The sequence below is a fragment of the Anser anser genome, assembly GCF_964211835.1.
Source record: "Anser anser genome assembly, chromosome: 8".
Lineage (NCBI taxonomy): Eukaryota > Metazoa > Chordata > Aves > Anseriformes > Anatidae > Anser > Anser anser.
The window spans coordinates 11921430-11945248 of record NC_139728.1 but is presented as its reverse complement, the minus strand read 5'-3'; the positions used below and the strand labels follow the sequence as shown (position 1 = coordinate 11945248).

The 23819-nt window shown below is 55.5% G+C and overlaps 1 protein-coding gene across 3 annotated transcripts in view; it reads left to right on the top strand.

The window, feature by feature from the left end:
- Positions 1 to 898: 898 nt before the first annotated feature.
- Positions 899 to 23819, top strand: part of PAPPA2 (pappalysin 2) — a gene marked incomplete at its 5' end in the record, with an annotated part of 83135 nt that continues 60214 nt past the window's right edge. For 2 of the 3 annotated variants that reach the window (XM_083846841.1, XM_083846840.1), the window contains 2 exons: positions 3941 to 5511; positions 19899 to 20044. In XM_083846841.1, coding sequence (XP_083702967.1) covers positions 3941 to 5511; positions 19899 to 20044 — 1717 coding nt within the window. Of the gene's footprint in view, positions 1383 to 3940; positions 5512 to 19898; positions 20045 to 23819 lie in introns of those variants that run through there. The other variant, XM_083846842.1, reaches the window with a different exon arrangement.

The following is a 23819-nucleotide window of genomic DNA, read 5'->3' as shown; positions in this document are numbered from 1 at the left end:
CGGGGGGGGGGCTGGGGGTGCCCCCTCCTCTCGCCCACCCCCGGGCGAGGAGCGGGATGGAGGCGACGGCACGGCCGGAGCCAGAACCGGAGCGCAGCGCGGGCTTGGTTCAACTTGGGAAGGAAATGATAATAATAATGGTCATAATAAATAAATAGAAAGAAAAGCAGAGGAGCCCTGCGCCGGACTGCCAGGCTGGAGAGCGGTGAGCGGAGGAAGAGGCGAGGACGGGGAAGGCTGCGGGGAGCGTGGGAGCGGCGGGGGCAGCCGGGGCTGTGTCCGCAGGTGCTGCCCCTGCTCCTGCTGCGGCCCCGGCTCCGCTCCGCATCCCGTCCCCGGGCCGTGCCGAGCCGTGCCGAGCCGGGGAGCAGGTCCCGGCGGGGTGCAGCGGCCGGGAGGGCGGAGGGAGGGAGGGGAGGGCGATGCGTCGCTCGGGGTTTATTAGATTGGACATAATCATCTTTAAATAAGGCAGCCCCCCCCTCCAACCCCTCCCCGGCGGGGGGAGCGGAGCGCCTCGGGGCTTTCTAGATAAGGGCGCCCGGCGCATCCCTCCCGGTGCCGGCGGGCAGCGGCGGCGCGGCGAGAGCGGGAGCCCCGGCCCCGCCGCAGGCACAGGGGGTCCCCGCGGCGGTGCCCTCGCCCTCCCCCTCCTCCTCCTCCTCCTTCTCCTCCTCCTCCTCCTCCTCCCGGGCCCGCAGGAGCGGACAGAGGAGAGCGGCGCCGGGGAAAAGTTGGGGGCAGCGGCAGCGGCGGGGACCCGGGGAGGATGCCCCGGCGCTGCCCCGGCTGCCGCCCGCCGCCCCCCTGAGCGCCCCCCACCGTCCCCCCTCCCCAAAACCCCGGGGTCTCCACCCCCGGTCCCCCCCCTCCCCCCGGCCTCCCCCGGCGCCCCTCTCCGTCCCCCGGGGCCATGCCGAGCCTCGGGGCTCCCCCGGCCGCGCTGCTGCTGCTGGCGGCGCTGAGCCTGGCCCGCGGGGTCCCCCGGCCCCCCCTCCCCGGCCCCCCGGAGCTTTGCGGCTTGGAGGCTCCGAGCCGCCGGGCCTCCCCCCCGCACCACCCCTACGGGCTGTACCCGGGCCGGGCCGCCCAGGGGGTGCTCGGCGCTGCCGCCCCCGGGAGGCCGCGGGGTCGGAGGCCGCGGGGAGCCGGGGGTGGAGGCGAGGAGGAGCGGGGCGAGGCGGAGGGGAGGCCGCGGGGCCGGGCGCCGCAGGTGCCGAGCCCCCCCCGGGCCCGGCCGCTGCCCGCCCTGTACTTCTCCGGAGGCCGGGAGACGCTGGCGGCGAGGACGGAGGCGCTGCCCGAAGTCCCGCGGGAGCGTTTCACCCTGGAGCTGTGGGTGAAGGCGGAGGGAGGACAGAGCAACCCGGCCGTCATCGCAGGTAACGCCCGGCCCGACGGGGGCACGGCGGGGCCCGTCCGGGGGCGCGGGGGGGGTCGGCGGGCCCGAGACGGGAGGGGGGACCCGGCCGGGGGGCGCGGGGGGGCTGCTCGGGCACGGGGACACCGCCGAGCGCCGGGGGCTGCTCACCTGCGGCAGGTGACATCCCCGCCCCGCTCCCCTGACCCCAAAACGTCCCCTCCCCGTCCCAATCCCCCCGCCGTCGCGGGACCCCAAACCGGCGCCCGGGCTGCGGGGCTCGGCCCCTGCGCGCCCCGGGGCTGAGGCACGGAGCCCCCCCGCTCCTTCCTCCACCCCCCCTCTCCTCCTCCTCCTCCTCCTCCTCCCCGCCGGCGGAGCCCCGGGACCCTGCGGCCGCACGGTGGCAGCCGCGCCGCACGCACGGCCCCGGCCCCGGCCCCGGCCCCGTTCCCGGCCGGGCTCCCCGGTGCCCCCCCGGCAGGCTGCGGGCTCTGCCCCCCCCCCCCCCCCCGGGCTCTCCTCTTCGGCTTTGGGGGGCGCTTGGCGCTGGGAGCGAGCCCGCGGCATCCCCAGCCGAGCCAGCGGGCGGGTGATGGAGAGCTGCGGGCACAGGGCACCGGCACACGGCGGCCCCTCGGGAGAGCTGGGGGGCTGCTGCATCCCCGTGCCGAGCCGGATCGGAGGGCTGGGTGGAGAAACCCTCCCGTTATCCTAACTCCCTTCCCAAATGCCATCCTCCCCCCGGGCGCGTTGCTTAAATTCCTCGCCCCCTTTTGCTGGGCGATGGCTGCATCCCCATCCCCCAGCCTCACCGCATCCGCAGCGCAGCTGTTTGCACCTGGAGCTCGGCCCCGCAGGTGTTAGGCTTAACTTTTCCCAGCTAGTTTTCTTTCTTTTCTTTTTATCAAGACTTTTTTTTTTCTCTTTTTCCTTGCCGGGGGTGGGCCAGTCGTTACACAGCGACCACTGGCACCCGCTCGGGCAGGCAGTATCTCCCGCTCCGCGCTCAAGCTCCGGAGGCTTGAGTCAGCCTCCGGCTCTCTGAGTCACCCGCCGCTTCCCACCCTCGCCCTGCAGCTGGGAGCGCGGGGCCGGCCGCGGGCAGCGGAGGGGGACAGGGCAGCGGGGACGTCTTTGGTGCAGGCAGGTGACACGGAGAGCTGCTGGCCCAGGGCTCATGCCCTGCAGGGACCGAGCCCCGGGGCCACCTGCAGCCGTGGGGCCACCTGCAGCCATGGAGGAGCTGGAGATGCTCCGGGTCCCCTGCGCACATGTGAGGGAAGGTGGGAGGAGAGCGGGGCAGAGCTGAGCATCTCCAAGCTTCCCCACCTTGCACCGGGCTGGGATTTGGCTTTGCTCAGATCAAAGGCGGTCTTGTTGGGTCGGGAGATCCCTCACCAGGAGCAGCCCAGACTTGTTCCCAGGTGTCTTCCTGGGGCTGCAGCTCCGTCACTTCTCGGTCCCCAGGGGCGACCAGGAGGTGACACCTGGGGACCTGGGTGTCCCAAGCGGGCAGCAGAGCACCTGGCCCGATGGAGAAGGTGCTGTGAACGTGCTCCTTACAACGTGGGGCACTTCACCTCTTTGGACACTTCTCCATCGGACATTTTTCCTGACAGCTTTTGTGCAATCGCAAGCTGCAGCAGAACCAACGGGGTTTATTATTTCTTGGCTGTCTCAGCTTCCCCAGCCTTACACTCTGATGCTTTGGGGGGCATTTTTGCAGCCAGTTTTTTCACATATCAGTGCTCAAGCAGCACTGCTTCTCTTCACTTTTTGCGCTGCTGCCAGCAGCCCTTGTTTTAAAACCCGGCGTTATCGCTCTAATCACTGACGGACGTCACAGACCAGGTTCCGTTCCCCCTTCCCCATCCTCCAGACAAGATCCAGGTCCAAACACCTTCCAGCCAGCCTTCTGTCCACGAGCACGCTCTGCTTTGCCTTCCCACGGCTGCCAGGCTCCTTCTCCTGCCTTCTGCTTTTTGGCTTTGCTCTGTCTCATCCCGGGGAGGTTTGTTGGGTTGGGAGCTTGGTGGGGTGGGGGGGATGGTGCTGATGGGTTTATCCCGAAGCCTTGCTCTGGGGTGGGATGCTGAGGTACAGGCTTCGGGGGGCTCGAGCTCTGCCTGCTTGCAGGATTTTCAAGATGGTTCAAATTCCAGCCCATCGCTGCTGGCTGGAGGGAGATTCAGGATGGGGCCAAGATTTTTTTTCAAAGCAAAGCAGCCCAGCTTCATGCCTGAGAAAGGCATCTTCAAGTGCTTGGCTCTTGCCTTCTGAAAAACCCGACCTGTCAACAGCCAGAGTGTCAAAACACACAGGGAAATGGGGCCGGCCCTGTCCCCATGCCAAGGTGCCACTGGTGGGGCTCGGAAGCGATGCTGAGCTCACCAGCCCCAGGTGACAACTCCACAGATGTCTCAGCTGTGGTGGCGGCCACCAGGCAATGGCAGTGCCGGAGCCGTGGTGGCCCCAGGTGCTTCCAGCCACCCATGGCAGCGCCACAGCCATTGATCCAAGAGGATGGAGGGAGACAGGGAGTGAGTCTGGGTGACAGGACACTGAGCTGCCTCGGAGATGGAGGAGCCCAGAACCACTTTGTTCAAGCAGTGGGTCTGTTGCCCCTTGCTGGGTCGTGCACAGCCTAAAGCTCGGGTTGGCAACGCGCTTGGGTGCACAGTGAGGTGCGCACTCCTTCCTCACTCTTTGGCCTCTCCTCCCCTCCTGGCTGCGCTCTTCCTCCCCTCTCCATCCGGCCTCTCTGGCTGCGGACACCTCCTGGCTCACCCAAACGGTGACCAGCACCCGCTGCCCAGCCTCTGGCCACCTGTATTTTTCTGCGTCTTTCCCAACACATCCCAAACCTCCCCCCACCCCTTCTCCCCCAAGCAGAAGCCCGGCGGTGTGGATTTTGCATCCTTGCTGCTGCCAGTGCTCAGCTGCTCCGAGAGCTCCTCACCAGAGCATCCCAGCAGGTGCAAGAGACCCTGGGATGCCACGAGGATGCTCATGGAGCTCCGTGGAGGAGCGGCGCTGCCCTCCAACCCTCACCGCCTCTCCTTTCTCTCCATCCCCATCCCCTCTGCAGGCGTCTTCGACAACTGCTCGCACACGGCCAGCGATAAGGGCTGGGCGCTGGGCATCCGCGCCCTGCGGCTGGGCGGCAAGAAGGACGCCCGCTTCTTCTTCTCCCTCCGCACCGACCGGGCGGCCGCCGCCACCGAGGTGACCGGGTCCCACCGCTACCGCCCGGACGCCTGGACCCACCTGGCCGCCAGCTACGACGGGCACTGGATGTCCCTATACGTGGATGGGGCGCGGGTGGGCCGCGCTGGCGGGCAGCGGGGACCCCTGCACAGCACCTTCATGGCCTCCTGCCGCACCCTGCTGCTGGGAGGGGACGCCTGGGGGGACGCCCACGCTTTTCGGGGACACCTGTCCGGGCTGGCCCTGTGGCGGGGAGCCCTGCCCCAGACCTGGCTCCAGCGGCCCTTCCTGGAGGGGGCGGCCGGGGGGGTGGCACTGGCGCTGGCCGCCGGCTTGGACGCCCCGGAGCAGCGCTGGGCGCCTTTCCGCGAGGGCTCCTTCCCCCGGCGCCAGGCGCTGCCGCCTCCCGCGCCCCCCATCCTTCGCCCGCTGGGTCCCCCGGCCTGCGGGCAGACAGCGTGCGACAATGTGGAGCTGGTCTCCCACTACAATCAGCACTGGCCGCTGCGGGGGGCCAAGGCGGTGCGGTACCGCGTGGTGAGCCTGGCCGAGGACGGCGGCGGGCGGCCGACGGTGAGCCGCGAGCAGGTCTGGCGGCAGCACCGGGCGCTGAGCGACGCTTTCCGCCCCTACAACATCTCCTGGCAGCTCAGCCTGCTGGAGGTGCGCAACTCCTCCCTGCGCCGCCGCGCCGTGCTGCTGGGCTGCGAGCCCAGCAAGGTGGGCAACGAGCGCTGCGACCCCGAGTGCGAGCACCCCCTGACCGGCTACGACGGCGGGGACTGCCGCCGGCCCGGCCGCTGCTTCTCCTGGAAGCGTCGCGACGGCATCTGCCACATGGAGTGCAACAACATGCTGGACGACTTCGACGACGGCGACTGCTGCGACCCGCACGCCGCCGACGTGGCCAGGACCTGCTTCGACCCCGACTCGCCCCAGCGGTAGGTGGAGGGGGCTGGGGGCTGCGGTGCCCCCGGAGCCGGTCGGTTCTTGTGCCAGATGCAGCAGCTTCGTGGCGTGGGGTCTGGCCGCCGGTGTGGGTGGGGGTGTGAGGTGCCCATGGGGCATCCGTGCGTGGTGTGGTGCCCCCGGACGCCCCCCGTGCTGGGGGGGCTGCCCTCAGTGCGCTCTGTTTGCCGCCCTCCTCCCCCGGCGCAGGCTGCCGGAGCCTCTGAAGTGCCGGCGCTGACAGCTTCCAGCGCTCGTGGCGCTGCCAGATGTGCTCTCTGCCAGAGACAGGGAAAAAAAAAAAAGACACGGCTTTTCCTTTTTTTTTTTTTTTTTAAGTCATTTCTATCTGAGCGTCAGAGAAAGCTGCTTGTTCCCCGTGGCTGTGGGGCTCCCCCCTGCCCATCCCCACCACGGGCAGCACTGCCCCCCAGGGAAAAAATGCTCAAGGGAGTGTTTAGGGAGGCGTAGCTCCTTTGGTCTCCCCTCTCCATCACTTTTACACTCTGGGCTGTGGGAGCAGGTAGGCTGTGGCCATAAATACTTTTTTCTTCCGGAGCCAGCCTCTTATCTCCACCAGCTCCCAGGTGGGGACCGCAGGGCAAAGGGAAGCAGGTGCCTGAGGGCTGGGCAGTGGCACTGGGGCCCTTCCCTCATTCTCAAGCTTTTCTCACACTCCAGGGGAGGACGAGGAGCCTTTCTCCCAGTGCTTCCCTCCAGCCACGGAGCCACACACGATGCCTCTGCCCAAGCACCCCCAGCAGATGTTTCCCCACCCCTGGAAGTCTCTTTGGTGACAGCCACCATCACCACCCCGTCTCTGCCCGTCCTCCTGCTTGCCACCGTGGTGAGCGAGCTCTTTCATAAGCACTGGGGGACGAGCGGTCCTCCTGCCTGCCCCACCGCTCTCCACGTGTGGTGGCCACCCATGGCCACTTGGCCACCAGGCAGGGCTTTGCTTCTTCATAGGAGCATGGCCAAGGCTTGGTCCTTGCCCTGTGTGCGCAGCGAGAGGAATGTTTTCATCCTCAGACAAGAAGGGCTCCACCTTAAATTAAAAAAGGCCAAATTTTTGCTGGTATGAATCAGGACTTCCATTTGTCAGGATTTTCCCCTGAAAGTTGGGAAAGAAAAAAAAAAAAACACAACACACACACAAAGCAAAACAAAACAAAAACCTTGCTTCTGTGGGAAAGGAATGGGAAAATAGGAACACTAGGGAAATAACAAATCTTTTGCAATTTTTCTTTCCGCAGACCTCGTTGGTCTGCATATAAGACAAGATTGATTGTAGGCTAAGCTCCAAAGGAGAAATCCAGCGTGCCCAGAGTTTGGGAAATGTGGGGGCACGAATTGAACCCTGCTGCTGCCGAGCTCCCCCAGGCTGCCGTTCCCTGCCCTCGGGGAGCGCTGGCACAGCCCTTGCCTCGGGCACCCCAGCAGCTGCGGTAGGCGTATGGAGAAATTGCACCCAGTTGTTTTTCTGGGAAAAACATTGGGAAATTGGTAGCATGGGTCTGGGAAATGGTGAGGTGATCCAGAGCTGCCTGCACTGCCGGGTCAGTGCCGTTCCCTGCAGGTATGTGGGCAAATCTCCAACTACACAAGCTCAAGGCATTTTGCTCAGGGAAAGCTCCCGCCGAGCCAGTACGTTTGGCTTTGGCCATAATTTGGCCAAATGAAGGTTTATGAGGAGTGGGGCAGCTGGGGAGCTTGCGGGAGGACTTTCAGGGCGGAAGCCAAAATGAGGGAAATAACGCAAAATAAAACCAAACCAACCGAGGAAGGGCAGCACGGGAGGAGCCGGGTGCTGGGAGGTGAGCGGTGGCAGGCAGCAGGATGTCCCCGGCACCGCTCTCCAGCTGCCAACATCTCCTTTCAGAGCAAGGTGGCACAACAAAGCCCCAGGATTTTTCGCGCCGTGAATCATCCCCATCGTATTTCACTTCGAGGCAGGGGTTTGGGTGTGAATGCTTCTCAGTACTGCCAAAAATCATCCAAAGGAGAAAGCTGGAGTGAGGCACCAGGCGATTTCTTACCAGGGCTGTCGACAGATGCAGTTTTGGTGAAGGGTCTTGGTACCTTGGCTCGCATGACCTTAAGCGCTTGTAAAAGCCTTTAACGTCTTAGCGGATCCCTCACCTCCCTGGGGCTGCAGCTTGGAGAAGGACAAATGATGTTTCTGGAGGGAACTGTGCTTTGTAGCTGGTGGAGGTCTCAGTGTGCTTCCCCTCGGTGGTCCCGTGGCCCCTTGGCCGTGCTGAGCACGGGAGGGAGAGGGGGTCTGAAGGAGGGGTGGCAGGGCTGCGGGGCAGGGAACGACACTGACCAGTGCTGTGCCAGGACACCGTGCCCAGACCTCGGGGCACCTCCTCTCGGCCGCCTGGGCTGGGACACGGCAGGTCCCACGGCACCCCCACGGCACCCCCAGGCAGGGCTCAGCCAGGGGCCGGGCGCTGGCGGCTGGCTCCAGCGCAGAGCCAGCCCAGAAGGCGGCACGTCAAGGACGTCCCAGCCACCCTGACTCACCATGGGAAGAGGGAGGGGATGGAGGACGACAGGAGGGCTGTCTGCTGTCATCCTTTGCCCAGTCTCACCCGGGTTTAAAGCATTTTCCAGGAGCTGCTGGCAGCGCGGTGCCAGGGGCCGGAGTAAAATCCACGCTGACTTGCTGCAGACACGCACCTCCTTGCAGCGCCTGAGTGCTGTGGTAATTGGTGTTCTTGGAAGGAAAGCAGCAACAGCTCATTAGCAGCAATTAACACTCAGCGAGGGTCCCCCTCGGGCAGCTAGTCAATGAGTCTGGTGTGTGACACAGCGAGCCTGAAAAGGAAAACCAGAGGGCTGCCCGGGTAAAGGCAGAGCTGCCGGGCCTCTCGTCTCAGCACCCCGGAACCCCGCAGGAACACCACAAGTAACAGCAGGAGGTGGAAAACCCCCGGGCTCTGCCAGCCCCACCAGAAGCACAGGTGGTGGAGGAGATGGTCCCTAAAGGGACAGCCACAGGGGACAACGGGGCTGTGGCACCTCCCCACTCAGCCTCTGCCATGGCCCCGAAGGCCGTGTGGGAGAAGGAGACGTGGGGCAGTGTCTGAGCACGGCTGGGCTCTCCCTGCCCCACACTTCCCCTTTCCCTCCTGTATATACATCCTCAGAGCGAGGCATTCAGCTCTGCCTCCCCTGGGACGGCCACAGCTGCGGTATGAAGCTCTATCTGATCAGCCGGGCGCCTGATGAGCCTTAATGCAGGCGTAGCTGGGCTCCCTCCTAAGGGAGGGATGCTTAATTGGGTTAAGGTCGTGCAGGAGCCTCCCGCTTTCTAAGCAGTGCCTTCAGAAGCTAACCCAGCTAACTCAGAGAACATCTCCTGTGGACACCCCGGGAGGACTCATGGCTCTGAGCTGCTCCCGGCCCTCGAGTCACTGTCAGGAAATTCGGCTCATTGCCTGATGGACACTAAAAGTGTCCAGGGGAGAGCAGGTGAGGCAAGGATGGCCTCCTGTTGCTTCTCCTCTCTGGCAGAGGTGCTGGAGAGGAGCATTGATTAACAGGGCTTTTTTTGGAGTCTGATGGATTTCTTGGTGGAGGCGTTAATGTTTCATGAGAGCCCTTGGACTGAGCCCATAAAAATCTTTGTCTTTTCTTGTGGGAAAGCCCACTCTCTCTGGGCTCTTCCCATTGATTACTAATTTCAAAACTTGGCAAAGGTAGACGGGACTGTCCTGGATAGAGCCCCTGATATCACGAGGACAGGCTGCCTGCCGAGGTGCTGGCGATGTGACCGAGAGCCCATGTCCTTGCGAACGTGCTTCTGGGTGCCTGAGATCCCCCCGAGCCCGAGGCTGGGGCAAAGCTCCCAGATTTGCTTTTGACCGGCCGGGTCCCCCCAGGGTGCCATGCAGGAGGAGGACAACCCAAATCGCCTGTGAGCAGTGGGAGCGGGTCCCTGCCCAGGGCCGCAGGCAGTCTGGGTGCTTTTGGGGGAAAGCAGCCTGCCCAGATGTGAGCTATTGTTCTAGGAGCTCCCACCATCCTGGGGCACGGCTGTATCAAGAGGACAATTGGGAAGGAACAGCGTGTCCTGGGGCTGGGACTGGGGGGGCTTGCTCTTTGTCCCGGCTTTCAGCACTCCCCGTGTTCCTCCTCACCCCGCCGTGCTCGTGTCTGCGGCTGCGAGCCCAGGAAACACCGCAGCGGGGTGGCCTGGTGGCACCCCATCAGCTCCGTGTTGGGGGGGTCCTGGGGGTGATTTATCCACGTTTGGGTTGGCAGGCTGGGCTGCAGACACGGGAGTCTAGTTTTCCTTGGCCCGACCAGCCCCGTTATTTAGGAAATCAGATCGTCCCTCTGCAGAGGGGACAGGACCGCCGGGTGCTCGGCATGGCTGAGCCGCCCAAAACAGCCCAAGGCTCTGCTGGGGGGCTCTGGATGCTGAGCGCTGGTGACTGTCGCCTGCCAAGGGCTGTGTCTGGGACCAGAGGCAGCCCCGGGGTTGGCTTTTCGTGTTTTTTGTTTGTGGTTAACGTAGAATTGTTACATTACAAAGCTTCCCCAATAAATTATCCCGTGTCCTTTTTATATCTGCGAGGGAGGCATTTTTAGATTGCTGGCTTGCGCGCGCCGCGCTCCGGCTGGGACACCCAATTGCCTGGACCTAAAAATAAGTTGGAGGCTGGGGACTTGTTTTTTCCCCTCTCCTTTTTTTTTTTTTATTTATTTTTCTTTAAGAAGAGGCAGAGATGTTTGGGCTGAACAGATTCCTTTTCCTCTCTTTGTCCATATCGATCCCCATCCCAACCAATGTCAAGGCTACAAACGCATGCCCTTCAGTGAGAAGCTCGGGGTGAATGCAGTAACGTCTCAGGTCTCTCCACAGCCCTGCCTTCTTCCCGCCAGCAATCTGAGGCACTTCCCATAGAGGAGGATGCTGCAGGAGGTGGAGGCACCTGGTGAAAAGCTGGACCCTTGCCTTCCATTGAACAGCAGCGGGATGTAGGTGCCTACTTTCTTTAATGCCTTTGAAAGCCCTGCACAGCAAAGGCTGTGTGTTCTGCGTTGTTTTTAAGCATGGGCCCACCTGCCTGTGCTGCAGGGAAGGGTAATACCAGCTGGGGAAACCAAGGCACAGAACTCCCTGCCACCATGACCCCTGGCTGTGCAGCAGCGCAGTGCCGGGGCTCTGTCTCCTGTCCCTCAGTTCCTAGGGGGGTAAAAGAGGCATTTAACGTGAGGAGATGAAGCTGTTCAGTCCTGACTAACTGCAAGGCAAAAATTTGCACTGGTGTCTGCACAGTCCTCCCCTGCCTGGGTTGCTTGGAGTCTCCTGGCCTCGTGCAGACCGTGCAGTGGCAGCAGAGGACAGGAGCCTTGCACCCACCTGTGTTGTCCCTGCTTTGGGCTCCGGGGGACACTCACTTGTTTGCAGAGACCCCTTTATCCCCCTGGGCTGCTACTTCATTTATTCTGATGTGAGCAAAAAGTGAGAGAGAGCTGATTTACAGCAGATCCCCTCCCACGGTCTGAATGGGGACTGGGCTTATCTGCACAGCCTGAGGCAGGGGAAGAGTGCCGCAAGGCTCAGCCCTGGCCCGGGAAGTTTTTTATTTTCCTTTGAAACAAACAATCCAGGCGGAAACTGAACCATACCTGGCTTTGTTTAGCTTGGAGCCTGCTCTAGAATAACTTGCCACTGTTGAGTTCAGCCTGGTGAAACCGCAAGGGGCTGCGAGCATATTCCTGCGCTCCCCCCGCGCGCACACATGTTCTGTGTAACGCAGCCTCTCGGCCGCCAGCATCAACAGCAGGAAGAGCAGGCGAGCGCTTATCCTGCCCTGGGGACGGCCAGGCTCTCCAAGGCGTGCTGGTGGGCGCTGGAGCCGGGCTGCTGCTGCTGCCTGCGCTGGGTTTTAGAGCCAAGCCGTGTGGAGAAGGGCTGCGGGGCTCCCTGCCCCAGGTCAAAGCCGGGTCTGGAGCTCTTCTCCTTGCAAATTCTTTGTGTTAGCTCCCCCAGTCCAGTGCTCTTCTCCTGTTCTCGGAGGTGATGACGCCTCATGCCGACGGCTCCCCTAGAATCATAGAATCATAACCACAGAATGTTTTGGGTTGGAAGGGACCTCAAGGATCACCCAGTTCCAACCCTCTGCCATAGGCAGGGATGCCACTCATATCCCTGAAGAATCTCATATCCCTGTCCCTGCGGGGTCCTGAAAATGGGCAGCCAGAAGAGGGTTGATGGGCCCAAGGTGAGGAGGAACAGCAGCTTGTGCTGAGCCCTTGGAGACCTCAGAGGCGGGAAATAACCTTAAATCTGTGTCTCAGTTTGGGGATTTGGGTTTCCTTTGGAATTTGTTCCTATTTATGGTTTTGGTCCATGTTAACCCCCAGATAAACCAAGTTTTCTGCCTGGGACTTTGAGTGTAGGATCATCAACTGGGAGCCTGTAGGTTGAGCTTAATCCCAGGCGTCTCAGAGGTGTGTTTGGCTTTTGAGCTCTCCCTGGGAGCAATGGGCAGCCCTCGGGGCCACAGAGGATGAAATGCTCTGTGTCCTCTGCTCCCCGCACAAGAGTCCAGCCCTTCTGAAAGCCCGGCTCTCCATTGCCACCCGCCCTGATGAAAGACGTCCTCCTACCTTTGTGGGTCGCGTGTTTTCAGATGATCTCACCCGTGAGGAAATTGCAAGTCTCTTTGAGGAAGAGATGGCCATGATTCATGCCGATAGAAATAGAAAGGCCAAACAAGCAAATGGAAACTCCCTATTGACCATGTCCCTGCAATTTAAAAGGGTTTTTACTACCTATTCCAGTACGCATTTGAAAATCATATGCATTTACTCTTACATACTACAATCAGATGGTTTTTAAGCCATTAAGGCCCATTGGGTCAATAACTACCATTTTCAAAAATCTATTAAATACCCATTTCCGTGGAAATAGAGCTTCTGCAATTGATCACTGCTACCAACTCCCATTAAAATAAACCCCAAATGCTATCAACTCCCCCAAGATGTAGAGCACTAAAACACAGATTGCTGGGACAAATTTATCCCAGGGGAAAGTTGATGGCCCATTATGCTTAAGCAACACAAGAATTGTCACATAAGCCAGGAAGTTTATGGGACTTGCATGGGCTTGTCTTCCCCGAGGGGTTGAAAAGGAAGGTTCATAGGGTGAATCAGTAGTACTAACACAAGCTCAAAGCCAGCCTCCCCGGGGATCTGTTTGGGAAACATCTGGAGTATTTTGTATTAACTTTCAAGTGAACGTAGCCTTTGGTTGTTTGGCAGAATGAAATGATGCTCTAGGGCTGAGGAGCTGTAAGAAATGATGAATTTGTGGATCTGTTCTTGGTGTCACAGGGTTCTCCAAGCAGAATTATACAAGGTGTGTGTGGGTGTGGTTGACACACACCTCTGAGGCTGTAAGAGGGAAATCTGTGAGGAAGGTCACCTTACAGAAATGAGGATGTCCTTCTTCCAGTCCTTGTCTCTTTGCTCTGGGAGGGAAGCTCTTTGGGGCTGCTGGTGTTGTGATGGACCCTAAAGTGGGCTGTGGAGGTGTGAGCATGGTGGGATTGTAGGAGATCCCTGCAGGTTGTCCCTCGGTGAGTTGTGGCTTGAGGTGGAAGGATGGTGCCCAGGGGCTTGGAAAGGTGGGGGAGAAAGAGTTCTGTTGGGGACACCCACTCTCCCACATGGCTGGTAGCTCTTCCCACACGTGGGAGATGAGAGCTGTGCAAGTCCCAAAAGCCACTGTGTAGCAGAGACTCTGTGTCCCTGCTCATCACTGAGGGCGACAGCTCGGGAAGGTACCCACCAGGAGGCGGCCCAAAGAGCTAGGCCCATTGCCCCAGGCTCCCACTACAAATACCCGACACCCACCAAGTTTTGTTTATCCATGAACACTTTCATTCCTGCACTTTAATCTCAATTACATCGAGCTTCAGCCCCCTTTCCTTCTCAGAGAGCTCCTCGTTCCTTCTGTTGCTGCTCTTATTTCTCAAAGGTTTTTTTACTTATTGCTTTCAGCCTGGCTTCAGGGAGTTCCCGTTTTCCCCTGCTCTCCCCAGCCTCTCAGATGCAGCCTGTCTGCTGTTCAGTCCTGTTTTTCCATTCTTAGGTCAAGACCTGTCTTTATCCCTCTATTTAAGTTAATCTCAATCAATCCACCATTAGTTCAGGACAAGTTTTCTTTCTTTCATCGGCTCTTTCATAATTCTTACACTGCTTACCAAAACCAGGTCTAAAATAGCATTGGCTTTTTCTGGTGCAATGATTATTTAGTAAAGAATTTTGTTAGCAAACACTTCCAGGAATAGCTGGATCATGCCAACGTTAGCAGCATTTACTCTTCAGCCTATCTCAGGGCAAAATGCCCTGCACGGCTTTCTAGTCTGACACTAACGTTATTGTTCTTTCTTACCCAAATCTGACCTCAAGAAGCTGCACACTCCCCTCTGATGTAACAGCTGCTGTGTGCTAACAGGCTGCAGCCTTCTTGGTCTCTTTCCCCAGTAAATCTGCACAGAAGGGTCACAGCCTTGAACCACAGCCCCTTTCTGATCCTGTCCGCAGCTTTGCCAGTGCAGCTCTCCGACCCTGCAGCATCAGCGGCTGCTTCAGTCCCAAAGCCAAATCCACCTCCCACGTGGAGACCGAGGGTTTCCTCTGAATGCAGCAGGAATTGCTCTTGTGTAAGGGAAACCCCAGATCCTGAAGGGACGAGATAGGGGTGTTTTGGACTGTCACCCTTTTTTACATCTTGATACTCAGCCCCTCGTGCTAATAGTAAACTGTCTCCTACACAATGCTGTTAGTGGTGGCTGCTTCCTCCTTCCTATTGTCCTTTCACCGATGGTGAGGTGTATGCGATGTTCTCATCCCCTGTGCACCCAAATGGCTTTGGGCTCCTTGCCTGGGCTCGGTTTTGAGGACCACCATCAGTCTAGTCTGGAGGCAGACCAGACAACCCATCCTGGCTTGCACTCTGTGCCCAGCTGGTAGCGTGTCCAGAAGGGAGGCAAGGTTGAGCATCACCTGGGAATTCCCGTGCTGGGAACAGGGATGAGGATTCACAAATTCTAGTAAGGAGGATTCATGCATGCGAACAGAGCCTGAGTCTGGAAGACTCTTCAGAGGAAGAGTCCTTTGGTGGGGTGAACTGAGGATGTTCATTTTGGCTTGCAATCTGGAAGAGCATCTCTTCACTGATGAAATGGAGAGTTGAGGGAGTCTGTCCTCAGAAATATTCATGCCACTTGATCTAGCACCTGTCTTCATGGATTGAGTTGTGACTCTTCCGGTTTCAGCTGATTTTTCAGAAGAAAGGTTGCTGTGCATTATCTTAACCCTTTGCAACCTTGGGGGCACATGTCAGCACACCAAAAATGTTACTGGTGCTTGTTCCTGGGAAGTCTGAGGGATTCCTCATTTGTCAAGCAGAGGTTTGGGTTGAAAAAAGGAGCCTCCCTGCTTGGCAGGAGCAGGAAGAGGAATTTCCTTGTGGTGGGTGAGGGACATGAAAGCAGAATCCCCTGTGACTTCATTAGGCTGAATGGTTAGCTAGGAGCTGGCTGGGTCTCAAGTATTTTCCAGCTGTCCATGGAGGGCACTTGGACAACTTCCATCCAACCCCACTCCCACATCCCCTCTGAAATGTCTACAGGGAGAAGACTCCTATTTTTGCATTGCAGTGGAATTCCTGTGGCATTACGCACTGCATCCTTTGCAATACCCAGAGAATTGGGTTTGATTTATGGTGCTGCATGGGGTACATGCTGGCCTTGCTTTTCATTCAGAAGTGCCATCTTTTGTCTTTCACTGGTAATGGTCATTTTTATGGCTCCAAGTCTTCCTGTTGTGATAAGGGTATCACTAAAACCTGCTGTTCTTGCTTCTCTTCTGCCACCTTAAACTGCTTATATTACAGTTTGCCCATTCTACTGCTGCTTGGAGAAACACTTTGTTTGCTCTGTTGGCCAAGCCAGCCCAGAGCTTTATGTACAAACACGAGAAGAAAGATGCTGTCTTCACTGTGGGCTTGAAAAAAAATGTGCAGGCAAACGCATGAGAAGGGAGGTGAGGGTTTCCCTGTGAGGCACAGTCTTCCTATTGTGACTGGGTGGCACAGAGGAGATAGAGGTTGGCTCTGAGAAGAGCTGCATGGTGAGAGAACAGAAAGTGATGGACACAAGTGAGAACGTGAGAAGTTTGTATTAGGCATTAGGAATCTTTGTTACCATCAGGATGTCTAAATGTTGGCGAGAGAGATATTGAACCCTCTGTCCTTGGAGAAGTTCAGGTCTCAGCTGGACATGGCCCTGAGCAATTTGGTGTAATTAGACCTGCTCTGAACAAAAAAGGGTCAGACCACTTGGCCTGAGGAGGTCCTCTTCATCTGCAGCTATGAGTCTTGGATTCCACAGTTCTTTGGTGATGTTCACTGAAGCTGCTTGACTTGCCTTCCTTCCCTTCCTTCAGTAGCCTGAAATGTCACACAGTGACAGCGCGTTGTCATTGCCCACGCAGAGCTGTGTGCTCCTGACCCATTGCCAGGACCACAGAAGCATTGCTGCTGCTTCATCGTGCTGCTGTGGAGCAACACAAGGTCCAGGCTCTTCCCCATCCTGCTTCTTTCCAGCAGCCACGAGTCCTGCAGTTATGCACGGGGTACCTAAGCCTGCCTTTGATTCAGATGGTCAGCTAACGTCAATCAGCAGAACTTTAAGGCAGCACTATCACAGGTTAGCACCAGCCATGATGGCAGCCCTCATATCTGTACTAATTCCTCCAAATGCCATCATTTCAGCTGGTGTTCATGCCCAGGCTCATTTCTAATAATGGCAGTCTGCCATCCTTCCTTCTTTAATCTCTATCTACTGTTGCATGTATTCTTCTCACAAGCTGTACTCTCCCAGGGATGCAGCTACTCCTCAGGCTGAGGTGGTCTTGCCATGCAGGTAGCTGCTCACCAGTGAGGTTTTTATGTTCTTGGAAAAATGTTTGTTTTGAATCTGGCAAACCTGATCACCTTTCTCTGCCTATCTTCTGTCTTCTGCTTGATTCTTTGGGTTGTGAGGTGGGTTTTTTGGTGTTTTGGCTTTTTTTCTGCTCAGCTGAAATCTATGTCTTCATGTGTCCTTCTGGCTTTCCCTGTGTATGTGTGCTGGTTTGCAGCACTCACCGTGCCATAAATACCATCTAGTTTGGAATACTCAGTCTTGAAGGAGTTGGGAAGCTATCTGGGGAGCAGAGGAGAGGGCTGTCGTTTGGTCCATTTGTGGAGACCAAAGGCTGCTCTGCTTCCCCTCAGGGAAAATCACAGAAGCGCCAAAGAGGAGGGAGAGCATGACCTTGGCAGTAAGTGACAGACCAAGACGCCAGTTGCATGCTCCTTGTCTCAGCTGAGGATGCCAGTGGGAAATATGGACTGAGGGGAATCAGAGTTGCCCATTCTAGAGTTGTTTTGGTCTTGCTCGTGTCTTTGGGGACACCAGCAGGATGATGTTTTGCTTTCCCTGTCATAGCGGGTGAAATCGGAGTCCTTTTGTCTCCTTCTCCACCCAACCCACGAGCATCTCAGTGCTGAAACTGCTCCCCCTACCCTTGACACAGCCCCGAGCCATCCAAATCTCTCAATGGAGGAAATTAGTTATTTATAATTAAGGGTTGACAAAAAATGTTGCTAGTGTCAAGGGAACAGCAGGCGACAGCCAGAAAAACATCATGTCTCCAGAAGAGAGGCGGCGGGAATATCCCTCTGAATAGGGCTGACGTCAGCCCTCGGAATTTGGACAGCCTGGAAGGCTTTGGGGCTATTTTTCCAAGATATCATAGGTCAGGAATCAACGTTATTTTTAATTCTGTGTCCCCCGAGCAGCTCTGGTGCATGAGGGAGACTTTTTCTCCCTGTTCCCCCTCCTTACGCTCTATTTCTATGAAATTTTTGCTTTTCTTCCTTCCGACTCATGCCACAAATATGTCCTTCAGGTTTATTTATTCTTCTCCCTATCTATTCCTCCCGGCCTGCTCCCGTCTTGGTTGGGTTGAAGAGATGGCGTCAGCGTGGCGCGTGTCTGGGATGCTCAGGCGAGACATCACAGAGAAGAGATCATGTTATCCTAATTTGCCGTTTCCGGTTGGGAGAGTTTTTCTCTCCGCAAGCTGATGTGGCTGGGGAAAGTGTTCTGGGAATGCTGCTTTGTGGTGGGAGATCTCAGGGCCTGGTGAAGACAAGCTGGTCATCTCATCGCATCGTTAAATGCTGCCATACGCATCAGCCAAGATTTTCTAAAGTAGGTGAAGTTTTGGAGCTCCTTTGCCCCTGGGATGGTGGGGAGATGCCCAGGCCAGGATGGCACCTCAGGGCTGACTGGTAGGGATGAGGTGGTCAGCAGCTCCCAGTTACCTGCAGGGAGAGGCAGTCAGCAGATCCCAGTTACCCGATACTTCCCGAGGCAGTAATGGCTTTTGAAAATCTTTGCTATTTCAGATGCAGGGAAATGGTCACCCCCGGGTTTAATGCACTCCTTTCCACATGTCATCCTGCTTTAGTATGCTTCTGAAATCTTGTTCCTTTTTTTTTTTTTATTCAATTTTTCCTCCTCCTCTTCCCTTTGCTGTAGCAACCTCTCTCTTTCTAAACAAGTATGTTAGTAAAATAACTTCACTAGGGATCTTGCCATTTCAAACAGTGTATTTGCACATTTCTCACTGCTTTCCCTGCTCGTTTCACATATTGGATGAGAACATGCCTTTTTCCTCTTAGTCCATGTTTAACTTTTTGTCCTTTCTTCCATAATTCAACGCGGTGAGGAATGTGCTAATGGATGCCACTTTTACAGAAGCTGCTCGCTCACATACAGCCAGTGTGCCTTCACGGCTAGTCCAGCGTAAAGAAACTCTTGTGTTCCCTTCGTGATCTCTCCATGCAGCTCGAAGATGCCAATTGCTCCTGGAAGCATGGGAATAAGTGAAATGCTTTCCACCACCTTAATGTTGCTATTGGCTTTATGCTGCAGATTTAGTCATTCTTATGACATATTTCCACAATGGTGCATTTCCATCATCATTCCACAGTGATGTACTTGAAGCCTTTCCATGCGTTTTTTTTCCACTTAGGACCTCTGAAATTAATGCAGTCTTCCCTTTGGCTTCATAAACTGTGGGGTCAGACTCCTCAGACTTTGAAGACCTGGAGACATGTCTTCTAGGACTACCTGTCCCAGTGCTGTCTCAGACCATAAGGGTCATGGCACTGACAGTGGAAACAGTAGTACTTAATTTAAGAGAGTATCTGGCACTTGCAGCACAGCCCAAGGCCCTGCAGTCCCACTACTATTATTATTGGAATTGTTGTTGTTATTATTAAGTTAGATCCTGATCCTTTTACACGGCTGAGGACATGAACTCTGTAAAGACCAATGCTGTTGGTGTACTGGTGAAGGCAATGTAGACCTCCGACCTGTGCAGAAAGCACCACACAGGGGAGAATAAAACCTAAATCTCCCGACTACCACTTTTCTCCAAGCACGGGGACATGCCAGACCTGCAGGTGTAGTGAGGATCATTGTCGTAATGCCCAGGTGCCCATGGTGTTACTGCTCTGCTGTCTGCTGTAGGACAGGCGCAAAGTGCCCTTTAGAAATGGATGTATTGCATATCCCCATTCCAGTATTTTATTTTATTTTTTTTTAACTCCTACAACTGTTTATCCTCAGCTCTGGAGACTGGAGGAGAGACAGCCAGCAGCGTCATTAGGAGGCTTCCCCCTCTAGGCATGCCCTTTGGTGGACCTGTCTCCAGACCTGTTCCCCTCTCCTCATTAAGCTTATTTTGGAGTTTAGTTGGTACTTCTCCTCCTCCTGAAGCCATCCCAGACCACCCCCTCTCAGAGGGATCTCTCTCCAAGGTCAGGCCATGCTCCGTTTTGAGCAGAACTGGAAGAGAGATGTCTCAGAGTGAAGTTGGAGGAACCTTTTGCTCATGTTCTTCTTCCCTATGCAACGTGCAGGCGTGGGGGAGAGGTGGCACCCCGTGGCACACGCCTGTGTCCTGCAGGGACTCCTTGTTCTTACCACCCGCTGCCACCTCCCACCAGACCGCTCGTACCGAGGAAGCGGGCAGAGAGGAAAGCCATGGCTGTGAAATCCTCCAGATTAGAAAAGCTGCGGAAATGTCTTCATATTTGCGTGACTGCATCCCACCTAACCACGTCTCTAACAGTCCCTGCTCCTCCTGCACTTTACCAAGTTGGTCCCAGGCAGTTGAGGATGGAGTCTCCAGGCCTGCTGCCCCCTTCCCGCCTATCTACAGGCAGCTCTTGCTTTTCCTCTTTGCCCCACTGATGTATTTGCTGACTGTTTCCTCTCCCTCGTCCTTGCAGGGTGTACATGAGCGTGAAGGAGCTGAAGGAGGCCCTGCAGCTGAACAGCACCCACTTCCTCAACGTTTACTTTGCCAGCTCGGTGAGGGAAGAGTTGGCTGGTGCTGCCACTTGGCCATGGGATAAAGAGGCTCTTAGTCACCTCGGTAAGCAAGTGAACATACCCGTGGCGTCTTGGGGGCGTTGGCTTCTCTCTCTTGGTGGGCTTGGCCAGAAGAGGCACTAGACTTTCCTCTCAGGTAGAGTGGTAGAAAAAGTTAGCTCATGTTTTGAGACAAAGCCTTTTGCCTTCAATTACAGGTTGCTTAGGGAGGTTTTGGGGTTGTCGCCTCAGTTTAGCCCTTCTGTGGCAGGAACTGGTGTTTTGGCACTGAATTGTGTTCAGTTCAGCCCAGCCTTTTGGGATGGGGGCAGCTGGGAAAGCGAGCACAGACTTCCACAACCATGGCTTGGCTCAACACTGAGGACGTGTAATGAACGTCAAAGGTCACGGTAACAGGCTCTCTGCTGCTGTAAGGAAAGGAGTCATCTGTTCCTAATGTCTGTATGGATGGGGCTTTCAGGTAGCCACAAGCTCTGTTAGTGGTGAGGGCAGGGAAACACTGGGGCAGGGAGTGTGGGGAAAGCTGCAGGTTCGCCGTCGGTGCTGGCTCTGGAGGGGGAATAGGAGTCGCATTAGTCCGGTTGGTTTAGGTGAGGAGGATTCTCCGAGACCTTCCTGACCCATCCACCAGGGTTCTGGAAACGGTGAACTTCACTCTGCAGTGCTTAATGACAAACATATAGACCAAGAGTCTCGGTGACCTCAGAGCCAAGGCTCCTGAGCTGAACAGGCAGCGAGCTTTAGCCACTTCCAAATCCAGCTGCAAATGTGAGGATGACTATCAAATTAAACCTCGTTTTTATAACTTGGCTTGCTACCTGCTGAAGGCAAGGTACTCTTTGGCTTCAGTGAATTCAAGGCAAACCATTAAGGTCATCAATCCTGGCAGACTGTGAAATTGTTAAAACGGCAGCTGCTTCGCTAGAATGTAAATGTACCGTGTGTTTTCTCCTATTTCTGTTGTCTCTTTTTTTTCCTGCCTCTCCCTCCACCTCTTCAATGTCAGAATTTTCTGGCAAAGCCCTTTACACTTTGTAGTCAAAACATCTAAAGTGTTTCTCAATAAGTAACTGGAAATAATTACTCGTGACACCTGCGCAGCAGACCTAGACCTTCTGCTTTTACAAGTGCGTGATGTTCAACCCTTTAAGTTTTACGCCGCTCTTAAAGACCTGTTTTAAAGTTCTTTTGTGCCAGTTTCCCTCCCTCAATGAGTTTCAGGACTGGTTTTTCAATAGCATATTGCTACAATTGCTTGTCGAGGAAGGCAAACCTCCATGAAATTTATTCCTTCGGCTTCCAGAAATCACTTCCAAGGCTCAGCTGGACAATCATCTTACTACAGCAAGTGCTTCAGCCACACATGTTCTTGTCAGACCCCTCCCGATGGCTTGCAAAGAGGTGTACCAAAGGGTAATCAGGGTAACTGGTTTAATCAAAAGCTTGCATTTAACTCTGGTCTTGGAGTTCATGTCCAGCCAGAGTCCTTAAGCAGGGGTGGCACCATCTGGAAATGTTGGATCAGGGCTTTACCAGGGAGGTTCAGGGGAAAAGGGGTGTTGTCCTGGCTCCGGTGCCAGAGCTGTGAAGTGTGAAGCTGGATCTGAACTTCTCTGAGGCTCTGGCACAGACCAAAGACTTTGATTCAAGACAGTCCTTGGTTTTAGATTTAATGAGCTGGGGAGGGAGGGTGACAGATTCTGTTCTCTGTAAACAGTAGGCTCCAGCACATCATCAAGTGTTTTGTACTAGGCACAGTGTATACCAGTGTCAGTGCAGAAGAAATTTAGGACTGAGCAGGAGATTACCTGCTCTGAGTAAATCTGAGTAAATCTGAAGGTACAGTAGGGAGGAAAGAGCAAAGAAAACCTTGGGAGGAGTGAACAGTAGCTTGAGAAAATTTCCTGAGCTTTAAGGCCCTAGCAGTGACCAGGGATGCCAACAGGCCTTTACAGAAGAGAGGCATCAGTCTCCAGGAAGACACTGTCCTTCCCTTCTTGCACTGATTCTTGCAGGTCTCCTGCCTCTCCTGATGTTAATGGCTTAGGTCAGCCCACAGGTTTTCCTCCCCCTGTGCCACTGTCTCTACCTGTGGAGCAGAAATGTCACCCTGCAAACATAGACCCTGCCCCATTTGTTCTCTTTTGCTTTGATTCTCCAGCTGAATCAGGTTAATTCCTTGAGTATCACCTGAGTTCCCTAAGAAGCTAACTTGCCTCTTGGCCAGACTTTCCTCCCCAGTTTTCTCCATTTGTCTCTCTGAAATGGACTTTCTTAGATGTTTTCAAGAGAAGTAACATGAGACTTCTCTCCAACTGCGTTTCCTTATTCTGTTTCAACCCCTTCTCTCATCCCAAAGCTCACTAAACATATTGTTTCCAAATTATCCTTTGCTTCTTCTGTAGATGGTTTTAATCTCTCCTCTGGACTTTGAACTCTGTAGAAACTGGTCTCTTTCATGACCTCTGAGTGTGTCCGTCAAGAAGGTCCTCTTCACCTTCCTGTTGGCATCGTCACCTTCTGGAAGTTTCAGAAAACTTTGTTCTTTCTTCCCTTTTGTTCACCTATGATTGTTTTTGGAGTATCAGAAATTACATGAACATTCCAGTGCTGATGACCTGCAGATCTATTGCTCTCCTCCAGGTTGTTTTCCTGAATAAATTCGAATTTCATGCAGTTTCTGCAGACTTACTGTCTTAGTCCAGCAGCAATACCAACAAACAGCAGCTATGTTCATCGAGGCGTAAAGGGTAATGACCAACTTGGAGAGGGTGAACTGGTCTGTGACATCTCTATAGGCAATATTTCAGCTGCTTTACAGCTTCCAGACAGAGACAGCTTGTACCCAGCCAGCAGCAGAGGCAAAATCTCAAGTCTGTTTGCAGCGCTCCATCTAACCATACTTTGTCTCAGTGTTTCCACCAAAATCACAGTCAGTTCTTCTCAAATTCAGAGTGTTCTTGCTAGGAGTCCAGAACTAATTTTCTGAGAACTTGCAAGTAAATCTCTTTAACTGCAAAACACAGAGATGAAGAACTCCTGTCCTATATAAAATTCATCTCTCCGCAACGGAAAGCCTTGCCTCAAAAATCCCAGCAATGCAATAATGTAGACACTTCAAACTTTGTCTAGTTGCATGTGAACGGTATTTGCATAAACATGGTTGAAAGGCAATGGGAGCATGAATATTTGATGTTATAAACATTTTCTGTAGTTATATAAGCTGAGGCCAGCTCATATATCTGCTGAGGTCATTGGATCCTGACGAAGGGCCAGTCGTTCCACCAGAGGTACCTCTAGCAGTGGCCATCTTCCTGCCTGACTAACCACCGTGCGTTTGTTCCACCAGAAGCCGTTCTCCAGTTGCCCAGCCTTGGTTTGGCAGGCACGTCCAAAGACGTCTCTGGTTCACCTGCCCTTGATGCCACGGGGACATGACATTGACATTTTTAGCTTGGCTGTGCAAATGCTGATCCTGGGGGGGTTCCTTGGTCTTGTCCTCAGGCATGAGAGGAGGAGGTCGCTTAACGTCTGGTTTCGTACATCTCCCAGAGCAGAAGGAGGTAAAGGTGGAAGGAAAGATCTGATGTGCAGAGGAAGGAGGGGGGACACTGGTCTTATTGCAGCGGGAGGTTATGAACACCTCCATATCTTGCCTTCATAGCAGAGACCCTTCAAGAGGGGAAATACAACTCCCAGGTCTAAAGCTGGGCTCCTAGAGCCCTTTGCTCACCAGGGAGCTGTGGGGAGAATGGAGGGACGGGGAAGGTCTGGAAGACAGGCACTGTTCTCATGCTGTTTCTAATCCTGCCATCTAA